The 11855-nt window shown below is 40.4% G+C and overlaps 2 protein-coding genes across 2 annotated transcripts in view; one reads left to right on the top strand and one right to left on the bottom strand.

The window, feature by feature from the left end:
* HDGFL3 (HDGF like 3) overlaps window positions 1–11855 on the top strand; it is a 72644-nt gene that overhangs the window by 40307 nt on the left and 20482 nt on the right. Inside the window, exon 2 of the mRNA XM_017502259.2 lies at window positions 6805–6881. Coding sequence (XP_017357748.1) covers window positions 6805–6881 — 77 coding nt within the window. The remainder of the gene's footprint in view (window positions 1–6804; window positions 6882–11855) is intronic.
* Window positions 2550–3651, bottom strand: LOC108285230 (alpha-endosulfine-like). The gene has a single exon (XM_037729135.1). The coding sequence runs from the start codon at window positions 3537–3539 to the stop codon at window positions 3189–3191; it is 351 nt and encodes a 116-aa protein (XP_037585063.1). The 5' UTR covers window positions 3540–3651; the 3' UTR covers window positions 2550–3188.

Here is an 11855-nt window from a genome sequence, read left to right on the forward strand (position 1 = left end):
TTTTTCTTTTTCCTTGAGATGGAGTCTCACTTTGCCACCCAGGCTAGAGGTGCAGTGGCGTGATCTTGGCTCCCTGCAATCTCCGCCTCCTGGGCTCAAGCAATTCTCCTGCCTCAGCCTTGCAGGTATCTGGGATTACAGGCATCTGCCACCATGCTTAGCTAATTTTTTTGTATTTTTAGTAGAGACGGGGTTTCACCATGTTTGCCAGGCTTGTCTTGAACTCCTGACCTAAGTGATCCGCCTGCCTCAGCCTCACAAAATGCTGGGATTACAGGCGCAAGCCACCACACCCAGCCTTCTTTGTCCTTTTTTACTGTTTTTGATATGAAGTCTGTTTTATCTAAGTATAGCAAATCCTGTTCTTTTGTGTTTTCCATTTACATGGTAGATCTTTTTCCAAACCTTTACTTTGAGCTTATGAGTGTCATTACATCTAAGATGGGTCTCTTGAAGACAGGTGACAGATAAGTTTTGTTTTCTTATCCCATTTGCCACTCTGTGCCTTTTAAGTGGTGCATTTAGACCATTTATAGTCAAGGTTAATATTGATATGCAAGGTTTTGATTCTATCATGAAGTTATTGGATGCTGATATGGTTTGATTTGTGTCTCTGCTCATATCTCATGTCAAATTGTAATCCCAGTGTTGAAGGAGGGGCCTGGTGGGAGGTGACAGGATCACAGGGACAGATTTCCTCCTTGCTGTTCTTGTGATGGTGAGTTCTCATGAGATCTTGTTTAAAAGTATGTAGTACCTCCCCCCTTTTTCTCTCTTCCTCCTGCTCTGGCCATGTATGATGTGCCTCCTTCCTCTTCACCTTCCACCATGATTGTAAGTTTCCTGAGGCCTCCCTAGCCATGCTTCCTGTACAGCCTGCGGAACCATGAGCCAGTTAAACCACTTTTCTTTATAAATTAGAAATAGAAATTCCATTTGACCCAGCAATCCCATTACTGGGTATATATCCAAAGGATTACAAATCGTTCTACTATAAGGACACGTGTACACGAATGTTCATTGCAGCACTGTTTACAATAGCAAAGACCTGGAACCAACCCAAATGCCCATCGATGATAGACTGGATAGGGAAAATGTGGCACATATACACCATGGAATATTATGCAGCCATCAAAAACGATGAGTTTGGGTCCTTTGTAGGGACATGGATGAACCTGGAAACCATCATTCTCAGCAAACTGACAGAAGAGCAGAAGATCAAACACCGCATGTTCTCACTCATAGGCGGGTGTTGAACAATGAGAACACATGGACACAGGGAGGGGAGCACTACACACTGGGGTCAGTTGGGGGGGAAATGGGGGAGGGACGGTGGGGGGTGGGAAGCTGGGGAGAGATAGCAAGGGGAGAAATGCCAGATGTAGGTGATGGGGAGGAAGGCAGCAAATCACACTGCCACGTGTGTTCCTATGCAACAATTTTGCATGTTCTTCACATGTACCCCCAAACCTAAAATGCAATAAAATAAATGGGAAAAAATAAAAAAATAAAAATAAATAAATTACTGTATCTCGGGTGGTTCTTGATAGCAATGTGGGAACAGACCAATATAGTTGTTTTGTACTTCTATTGTGTGGTTACTTTATAGGGTCTGCAGGCTATGTACCCAAGTGTGTTTTTCTGGTAACAGGTATTATTCTTTGTTTCCATGTTAAGAGCTTCCTTAACAACTCTTCTAAGACTGGTCTAGTAGTAACGAATTCCTTTAGCATTTGCTTGTCTGGAAAAGATTTTCTTTCTCCTTTATTTCTGCCCATGAAACTTATTGGCAAGATATGAAATTCTTGGTTGGAATTTCTTTAGAGTTGACGTTGGACCTTCTAGTGACTGTATGCCTTGGTGATGTTCATTTTGTATAGTATCTCACCAGTGTTTTTTCTTGCCAGTGTTGAAGAATCTACTTCTTTACTAACATTTGGGAAATTTTCTTGAATTACTCCCTCAAAGACATTTTCCTGGTTGTTTCCTTTTTCTTCTCTCTTAGGAATGTCAGTAATTCACAGATTTTATCATTTTATATAATTCAATATGTCTCAAAGATTGTTCACTTTTTATAAATCTTTTTTCCTTATTTCTGTCTGGCTAAGCTAGTTCAAAAGACCAGTCTTCAAGTCTGAAATTCTTTTTTCTGCTTGGTCCAGTCTATTTCTAAAGCTTTCAGTTGTATTTTGAAATTCCTTGAGTTTTTTTTTTTTAATTCCGGAAGCTCTGATTTTGAAGTTGTTTATCTCGTCCTTCATTTCCTGGATTGTTTTAGAAGTTTCTTTATGTTAATTTTCAGCTTTGTCTTGGATCTCGTTGAGCTTCTTTACAATCCATGCTTTGGATTTTTTTTTTTTAATACATACATTTAACTCTATTTTACAGATGAGGAAATAGAAATCCAGAGGCTAAATGACTTAACCAAGGTTATACGTCAGCTCTGCCGAGACCGAGTAGAACCAGAACCCAGATATCTTGACTCCTAAACCGATGCTCTTCCCACTATCCCATGATACTTTCAAAAGCAACATGCTGGAAAAGAGAGAGAAGGTGCCCATTTTCTGTGAATAATATTCATCAATCTTTACATTATTTGAGAGCCAGAGCAAACTGTAAGAGATACTAAGTAATGAAGCCTAAGGGGGCATTGTAGCTTTTGGCAAGCAAATCAATTTTTCTTTTTAAGGATTTTCTAAACCTGCCATAATGGAAACACGAAGCAATAGCAGCCCAAGGGACAGAACACTTAGAAGCACAGAAAACACGTCTTACTCAATCTACCTTTCCCAACTATGTTACGTTAGCCTTGGGATGTTAATAATTTGTTAACCTGCCAAATTATTCCAAAGGCTCAGCCTAATCAATTTTGGGACATTCTTTCCAAAAAAGAGAAATCACATCTCTCCAGTTTCTCACACAAAAAAGGCATCTGCAGTTTTTCCAATCCTAGTCTTTCCTATATCTGGGCCCTACCTGGACTACAGGGTGGGTGTGGAAGTCTCAATTTAACCAAGGTAATGAACTCAGAGCCCCTCTTTAACCTACATTACCTTCTCAGCAGCTCCCAGAAGAATCACAGTCATTTCTGGCTAGGAAGCTGAGATCTCACTAGGTGACCATTTGATCCCTGCCTATAATATATAAAAGTCCAGTGGTTGAGGAAGGGGAAGAGAGGGGGGCTCAGGTTACCCCGCAAGCTTGCTGGTGACGAGCGAGGACTTTCTCTGGGGCAGATCCTGTGGGGTGGGGATGTGGTCACCAGTCACCAGGTTCTTGTCTGGTCCTGCACTTGGCAGCTGCTTATTCTTCATCTTGGCTTTGGCCATGTTGTAGTCTCCTGAGTCAAAGTACTTTTGCCCTTTCTGGAGTCTCTTCATGAGTAAATCAGAACCTCCAGGCTTTTGTCCTAGGCTTGGGTATTTGGCCTTTAGCTTTGCCTCTTCAGCTCTCTCAGGGAGAATGCCTTCTTTCTCCTGCGCGTCCTGCTTCTCCTCACCGGTCTCCTCCGCAGGGTTCTCTTCTTGTTTCTGGGACATGGCGGGACCGGGACTGTGATGTGTAGGGGGCCCGGGAAGGCAACCGGAGAAGGGAAGGGGGAGGGGAAACGGGGACAATCTGCGCTGCTACTTCGACTCCTGTCACTAGGGTTGCTCAGTCCGCTTTGAATTCTTTATCTGTCATTCCTGAGTTTCCATTTTGGTTAGAGACCACTGCTGAAGAACTAGTGCAATCCTGTGGTAGTCTCATTACATTCAGCTTTCTCATGCTGCCAGAATTCTTCATTGGCTCTTTCTCATCAGGGGACACTGGCACTTCTAGTTTTTGTAATTATTTTCGTGTGAGTGGGATTTTTTTCTATTTCTTTCTTTCTTGATGATGCTGTTATTTTTTCCCTTATTGTTTTATCCCCTCTCTAGGGAGTATGACTGTAGAGAATGCTGGGTATTTTTTGGCTTTGTTTTTATAGCCCTATGCACTTCTTTTGGTGGGTTTTACATTGGGCTATGCAGTTTGACTTACAAGCCTGTAGATGGCACTTACAAGTAAGAGTCGACTGCAGTCAATGTGACTGGGTATATACTTGATCCTTGTTTGCTGTTGGAAGCCTTCTATTGCCTCAGGCAATCAACTGCATTGTGGCCTGCACAGTGTTCTGAGCCTGGCGTGGGGAGGTGCATGAAGGGTGGGGCTGGACCAGATGGGTCCCCTAATTGCCAGCACAAGCACCAGTGCAGAGTGAGAATCCAGTGGGCAGCCACCAAGCACCCGGAAGTGTACCTAGGTATGGAGCTGGGGAACCTCTTCGATCCCATGTTCTCTGCCCAGGAATTGAGGGTGGCCTAAACTCCTAATCCAGGAGAATGGGTACTCCAGATTCCTGGAGATCTGCCTAGGTTTGAAGCAGAGAGGGGTCCCCCTGCACCACAAACTCTGTACAGGAGGAATGGGGCAACTCAGGCTGCTGATCTAGGTGAGCTGCTGCTTCGAGTGCCTAGAGATCTGCCTGGGCGTGGAACAAAACCTCCCTGCACCAGGATCTCTGCATAGGAATGGAAGAATGGGTCAGACTGCTGATCCAGGTGAATGGGTGCTCCAAATACCTGGAGATCAGCCTGGGTGTGGAGTGGAGGGCCCTCCTGCACCAAGATCTCTGCACAGGAGGGATGGAGTGACTCAGGTTGCTGATCCAGGCAAGCTCGTTCTCTGATTGCCTAGAGAAATGCCTGAGCGGGAAACAGAGAAAGTCCTGCTGCACCAAGATCTCAGAGGAGCAGGGCGGGGGACACAGCAATGGCACACTTAGATTATTTCCAAGTCACCAAGCATGTATGTGTGTATAGTATTATAAAAAAATCAGCAAGCCAAGGTTATTTTTTTATTCAAGAAGGAAAAATTATTTTTATAAATTTAGTGTAGCCTAAGTACAAAGTACTTGTAAGTCTACAGTGGTATACGATACTGTTCTAGACATTCAAATCCACTTACTACTCACACACTGACTCACCCAGAGTGACTTTTATCATTTTGAAAACAAAGATTAAGAATCACTGTGTGCCAGATACTGTGCTCACTAGCAGGGATACAATTTTTAATAAGACATGGCTCCCACATTCAAGAATTGCGTAGTCTAATGAAGGAGAATAAATTGAAAATAGAGTCGTACTAGGTAAAAAGTTCAGCAATAGAAGCATATACAGAATTCAGCAGTTAATGGCAGTAAAACGTTAAGTTCTGCAATGGGCAGTCTGGTAAGCCTTCCCAAGAAAAGTGATTTTTAAAATGTGTCTGCACACAGCCATGTCATGTGGCTTTACAGGGCAGACAGGAACAATGGGGGAAAGTCAGAGAAGTCAGTCGATAAGAGGTGGGCAGTGGAGGGTTTTGTAAGCCACATGGGGAGAGCTGCTCTTTCTCTAGGGGCTCTGATAGTTAATAATAACAGTTAACGACTGCTTGTCATTTATTAAGCAGTTGGCATGTGCCAGAGATTCTAAACCACCATTCATCTGCTCACAGCAACCCTATATGATGAGTGTCAGTAGTTACATGTGAGAAGAGAAAGAAACTGCCGTTGAGTTACTGGCCTAAGATCACATAGCCAATAAGTGACAGTGTTGTACACAAGACTTGTACCTAGATCTTGCTTCGAGAGAGTGACATACAGAGGTGGATTTACCATGAAGCTAATGAAACTTAAATTTCAGGATTCTTCACTTGCTGGACACCTATGAATGCTGGGAGTTGTCATGTTTGAGGTAGAGAGGGAAAGCTGGGTTATAACCAGAAAGCATTTCTATGTAAGCATTTCTGGGAACTTGTCTGACGACGTCTCAGAAGAAAAGATCTGGCGGTTTTCTTGTGGTTTATTTTCTTCTTGTAAATACTTACTTTTGTAATTGAACATTATATGTCTGAAAGATGGAGAAGTGCAACCATCAGAGAAGGCTACGTGAAAGAAAATAGCATGCTTATTAACAACTCCATGTAGTTTCACACTGCCAAACCATGGCATGTGCGGAGAAAAGTAACAGGAGTTTAGACTGGTCAAAACCCTTTATTGAAACATTATAAGGAATAATGTTTGTGTAGTTATATAGTATTCTAAGGAATTTTGACTTTATCCTATCAGAGATTCTCAACCTCAGCTATAGATCTGAGGAAGAATTAGTAGATCGGAGGAAGGGCTTGAAATATCTTTATTTTTTAAAAGCTTCATAAGTGAGTCAGATGCACAGCTAGGAATGCTGTAGGCAGTGAGAAGCTGTAGATAGATTTGAAGTAAGGAAGGGACGTAATCAGATGTGCATTTTCAAAGGGAATTATACTTTAAATGGGTGGGAAAAGAGACTTGTAGTAGTCCAGAGAAGAGATGATGTCTTTTAATGACTGCATAATAGTTCATCAAGTTAATTGTTTATTATTCTATATTATTTATGTTTCTAGGGATGTATATGTATTCACTGTTACTCAAAAAAAGTACATCTTTTTGTTTCTTTTGTTGTTGTTACTCTAATTTTTCACTAGGACAGATTCCCAGGAGTAATTCAATTGAGTCAAAGGAAATGAGTAGTTTTGGCTCCTGCTTATAAATTGTTATAATGGTTGTAATCCATTCCTAGAGTTAACTTCCATGTGATGGGCCAAATAGGAACTTTAGAATCATTTTATAAAGTTCTAAAAAGAACAACAATTTGGATTTTGATCGATTTTATTTTGAAATTAGCAGTAAATTATTGGAACAGTGCTTAACATTGTATTTATGGTAACCACTCACTCAGTAACTAAATTTATCTTTCATAGATTGATGAACTCCCAGAGGGAGCTGTGAAGCCTCCAGCAAACAAGTATCCTATCTTCTTTTTTGGCACCCATGAAACGTAAGTTAGCAAAAATAGTTGCAACAGCTCTAACTTGACTCTGCTATGCTACATTTTTTTTGAATGATCTGTGACATCTTACATCTTGTTAAAATCATTATAATCAATTATATAAAATTGCCAAACTTAATAATGTATTTTTCTTAATGTAAATACTTTTTATGATAGAAGCCTTTATGGCTAAAAGCATATCTTTGCTTTTGAATGTCATTTGTGTTTCTGTGTAAATATTGGTCATCACCTAGAAGTCTCCTCTAGGACACTTTTAAGTCCTAGAGTGGTTGCTATACCACTCCCAGTAATTTCTTTTATTGCCCTTATATATTTCCCTTCCAGAGAAATTTTTTTCCATTCATATTTCACAGAACGAAGTTATGTCGTCTTAGACTCTTTCACCTTGTTGGGCCCTGAAGGAAGCATACCACCTTTTTTTAGGTTTTATAGCTGTATTTGTTGGTGTACAGACTATGCCGATGTAATAAAGGAATCTAAAAATACAGCGTCTCAAATAATATAGAAGTTTACTTTCTTTTGAAATAATTCGGAGGTAGGGAGGTAGATTGGGGTGACTACTCTGCTCTAGGGACCCAAGCTGCTTCTGTTGTCCTGTCATTCACTACTAAAACAAAAAAACTGGCTCAGCAGCACATGTGCATCCTGCAGGCAGTAGAAGGAGGAAAGAGAAGAGGTAAAGAACAAATGTTCCTTGTAAGGAAATGACAAGGAAGTTACATACATTAGGTCTTCCCTTAAGTTGATAGGTTCCTGGAAACTGTGACTTTAAAGAAAACATCAGACAGCAGGCTGTCAAATAACATCTCTTGCTCAGCATTGTCACAGTTTCCAAAAACCTGTCGACATTGTGTGGACTTACTGTATATCTTTTATACTTCCATTCTTTCCAGTGACAAGAACTTGGTCATGTGGCCACATCTAGTTACAAGGGAAGCTGAGAAACAGTCTCTAGTTAGGCAACTGTGTACCCTGCTTTAAAAATTGGGAGAAATATCCATTATAGGAAAAAAGTAGAGCGTGAATACTGTGGAATGGTTGACAATCTTTGATACACTAAAAACATATATGATTATTTCCAAGAAAACAAATGGAACAGAAATTGGAAATGTGGAGAAAAGCTAACAACTATCACAAAAATCTTTAAACGTCTTCAAATTCAGGGTCATCACTTATGTTCATTGAATGTTAGCAGAGCCTGGCATGAACTTTCTTAGCTTGTTGTCTTTGCCACCCGACATCTTCCTCATTCTTGTCTTGAAAAAGAATCAGGGAAGCCTCTCAAGACAGATTTTTTTTTCATGTGAGAAATAATTGTAATTTATTTCAGGAAGTTAGTTTTATTTTCTTTTGTATTATTTTTATGTAAAAGACACCGTGGACTATGCAACTGATCATGTTTTTCTCCTTTGAGAGGTTGCTTTCTAGCAACCTCTAGAAAAACATTAAGGAGAAAATAAGTTTTACTTGTAATAAGTACATAGGGCTTTCTGATGCATATTTTTGCATTTTCCTTATTCCCTCCCCTCTTTTGTTTTTGTATCATTGGTTTGCTTTTTTTTAGAACCCATCTCCAAGTGTTGTGGTTGTACCGTAATCCATATGTGATTTTTTGCTGGTTTGATCATCCAGAGGCAGATTTTGAAACACCTGGGGGAGAATGAACTTCAAATAACCTCTCATAGCATTGGTTCTGCTCAACTTTTACTAAGTATTGGATGTCCCTGGACCTGAGATTATACTTGCCCTGGCAAGTATGAATGCTCACCCTCTCTGAAGGCAGAAATGATGTCAGTGTTGTTTACTCTTACATACACAGTGCTTAACACAGTGCCTGGCCCATGGTGGTATTTAAAACATAATTATTGATTAAATTAAAATTAATTAAATGATCCAGGGGAGGTATGTGAAAAGTGAGGTGAGCTTAACAAGAAGGCCATGTTTGGTTCAGCTAAAGGAGTACCCTAGGCAGGAACAGAATTTTCCTCAGAACCTGACTTTGAACCTGGCCTAATTCTCCAATAGGTGACTAGAGTCCCTAGTTCTTCTGTTTCATATAACATAACCCCAGGGGTTTCAGTCTAGACAATTTTCAAGGAATCCTTAACAAGGAAAATATATCATCCTCAGTGTACTTAGCTTTGAAAAAAAATTCATTTTCTTTTCTACACTTAAAAAATTTAAAATCATACAGCAGTTAATAAATTGAGAGGGGATTTGAGTTTTATAGTTATCTGTAATCCAGAAAAAAACAGGCTGGTCTGTCAAAAACTTTACAGCTTATTTTACAATAGTTGATTCAGACTCTCTCTTGCCTGCAGTAGCTAACGTGGCCAGTTGTTAGTTAACATTCCTGTGGTATGCTAGTGAAAATGTACCGTTTATTCATAAAAGAATGCTTTCCGTTCTCTGTAGCAGAAAGATGTCCATCTCATACATCCAAAAGTGGTATCTAAAAGTGGAACAAGATAAAAATAAAGAAGGCAGAACTTACTAACTCTTTCATCAAAAAGTAATGACCATTAGCCCTGACTCTTGTGGCATTAATACAGTATAGGCAGCTGAGAGCCGTGGATCATGCCTGTAATACCAGCACTTTGGGAGGCCAAAGCAGGAGGATCACAGTAGCTTAGGAGCTCAAGAGTAGCCTGGGCAACATAGTGACACCCTGTCTCTGCAAAAAATAAAATTAGCCAGGCAGGATGGCTGTATTTCTAGCTACTCAGGAGGCTGAAGTGGGAGGATCACTTTAGCCTAGAAGCCAAAGCTACAGTGAGAGATCCTTTCTCCTCTGCCCCCAAAAAATAAGTATAGGCAGGCTCTGGTTAGCATCAGTAGCTGATGTGAATACCAGGCAGCTTAGCCCACAGTTATTTCTTAAGCGTAGAGTCAAAGACTGAGGAAGGTCAAAATCTAGAGTCTAATAATTCATGACAAATTCCTCTAAAAGTGAAGTTGCCATACATAGAGTCCATTTATTGTATTCAGTTTATCAAGCAAGACTTTGACTTTTTTTTATTAAAATGTCCATTAACAAATTATTTCTGGGTTCATTGAGGTGGAATCATGCTGACTAAGCAGTTAAGGTGAGCAGTAAGGAAAGGTTTGGTGCTTAAGCAGCTCTGGGGTCAGAAAGCTTACCCAGGTGTTTTTATAAACTTGAAGTTTTTGGTTAGCTGGACACTGAGACCCAGTCAGAAAATGTAATTTACAGAGATCGGTAGTAAACCTGTTAACCTCTCGTTTGAAAGTTCTCAGTATCTTCTCTTTACTGATAACTTTCAAATTTGCATCTCCAGCTTACACCTTTCCCCTCTTCACCAGAGTCCTCTCTCCAACTGCCTGACATCTTCACTTGTATGTCTAAACAGGATTTTAAATTTAACATTCAAAACTGAGCTTTTTGCCCCCAAACATTGTCCCCACAAAAAAATATGTCAATTTCAGTAAATATCAACTCCATTCTTATTTTTCAGTCTAAAACCTTGGAGATATCCCCAACTCCACCCTTTCTTGCACATGCCATATCTAGCCCATCAACAAATCTTGAGGCTCTTTCTTGAGAATGAATTCAGGATGTGACCACTTCTTAACCAACAGTACTGCTTACACCCTGGTTCAAGTCATCATGAATACGTCAGAAGCCATCTAGTCTCCTTTTCTCCGCTGTAGCAACTAGGTCTTCAGTCTGTTTTCAGTTCAGCAGCCAAAGTTATCCTATTAAAACATAAATTGCCACTTCTCTTCTCAAAACCTTTAGTGGCTTCCCATCTAACTCAAAACCTTTATAGTGACCTTCAAGGCCCTAAATAATCTGTGCCCCCACTCTGTTAACCTCTCTCATATTGGTCTTCCTTCACTAATTTCATTCTAGCCACACTGGCCTCTTCTGTTTCTCAAACATATGAGACATTCTTCCTCTCCCACTTCAGGGCCTTTGTATTTGCTCTTTCTTCAACCTGCTCTTTTCTTCCCCAGGTAACTGCATGAGTCGTTGCTTTACTTACTTTGTTCTTAACTATTCCCTTTGCCTTCCTTGGTCTATGTATCTATAACTACAAAATCTACCTCCTATTCTTCTCATCCTTCTCTGCTTTTTTTAGCACACACACTAGATATTTTATTTATTTTTTTGTTGTCCAAACCCTCACCTGTGCCACTAGAACATATGCTCCAAGAAAACAGAGATGTTTCTCTTTGTTCCCTGTAGCTCCTCTGGAATAGTGCCTCTCACATGATATTAACAAATGTTCATTTAATGTTTGTTGAATGAAGGAATATGTGAATCTTAGTTTGAAATGTAAGCTCTAGGAGTGTCAGCCAGAACTGGGGCCTAATGCTAAAGACTGTGGTTTGAATGCTTAGGTCTGTTAGCTAGGCTCAGAATTTGTTCTAACATCTTTTTTTTTCCTTGGTTATGATTAATTTAGGATGTGGTTTAAATTGGATGAGCATCTACCTGCTTTGTCACTTCAAATTTTTTTCTTGCTTAGTGCCTCATCAAACACTAACATGATTTTTAATTTATAGAAATAATAGGCCAGGCACAGTGGCTCATGCCTGTAATCCTAGCACTTTGGGAGGCCAAGGCGGATGGATCACCTGAAGTCAGGAGTTTGACACCAGTCTGACCAACATGGCAAAACTCTGTCTCTACTAAAAATTCAAAATTGGGGCCGGGCATGGTGGCTCACGCCCATAATCCCAGCACTTTGGGAGGCTGAGGCGGGTGGAATATGATGTCAGAAGTTCAAGGCTAGCCTGGCTAAGATGGTGAAACCCCATCTCTACTAAAAATACAAAAATTAGCCAGGCACTGTAGCAGGCACCTGTAATCCCAGCTACTCAGGAGGCTAAGGCAGGAAAATTGCTTGAATCCAGGCAGCAGAGTTTGCAGTGAGCCAAGATCGTGCCAGTGCACTCTTAGCCTGGGTGATAGAGTGAGACTCCATCTCAAAAAAA

Source organism: Cebus imitator, unplaced genomic scaffold, assembly GCF_001604975.1.
Source record: "Cebus imitator isolate Cc_AM_T3 unplaced genomic scaffold, Cebus_imitator-1.0 Scaffold295, whole genome shotgun sequence".
Taxonomy (NCBI): domain Eukaryota; kingdom Metazoa; phylum Chordata; class Mammalia; order Primates; family Cebidae; genus Cebus; species Cebus imitator.